Here is a 461-nt window from a genome sequence, read left to right as displayed (position 1 = left end):
CGCAGACGGCATACACCATCCCCATCATGGCTTTCGCTTTCGTCTGCCACCCTGAGGTCCTGCCCATCTACACCGAGCTGAAGAAGTGAGTCTTGGGTGGGGGCACCCACGGGGATGGGTGTGCTTTGTCCGGCGCCCACCCAAAGGCAGTACCATCCGGGTGTGGGACCTTGCGCTGGGGCATCGTGGGGAAGTGGGTGATATGACCCAGGGTGGGTGAGTGAATGGTGGGTGATGGGACCTGGGGTGGGTGATACGACCTGGGATGGGTGGGTGAGTGGTGTGTGATATTACCCCCGGGAGATTGGTGATATAACCCAAGATGGGTGGGTGTGTGGGTGGTTGTTGGTGGGTGATTCAACCCACCACACAGCCCCTCTCCACATAGCCCCTGTGCACCCCAGGGTGCTCTGGCATCACCCCTCCTTGCTGGGTGGGTGCTTGGTGCTGCTGGGTGCCAT

At 61.0% G+C, this 461-nt stretch overlaps 1 protein-coding gene across 1 annotated transcript in view; it reads left to right on the top strand.

Annotated features, from left to right (window-relative positions):
* Nucleotides 1–461, top strand: part of LOC104168080 (sodium-coupled neutral amino acid transporter 3-like) — a gene marked incomplete at its 3' end in the record, with an annotated part of 3,366 nt that overhangs the window by 2,038 nt on the left and 867 nt on the right. Inside the window, exon 4 of the mRNA XM_009708537.1 lies at nt 6–85. Coding sequence (XP_009706839.1) covers nt 6–85 — 80 coding nt within the window. The remainder of the gene's footprint in view (nt 1–5; nt 86–461) is intronic.

The sequence above is a fragment of the Cariama cristata genome, unplaced genomic scaffold (assembly GCF_000690535.1).
Source record: "Cariama cristata isolate BGI_N322 unplaced genomic scaffold, ASM69053v1 scaffold32219, whole genome shotgun sequence".
Taxonomy (NCBI): Eukaryota; Metazoa; Chordata; class Aves; order Cariamiformes; family Cariamidae; genus Cariama; species Cariama cristata.
This window is presented reverse-complemented; position numbering and strand designations above follow the sequence as displayed.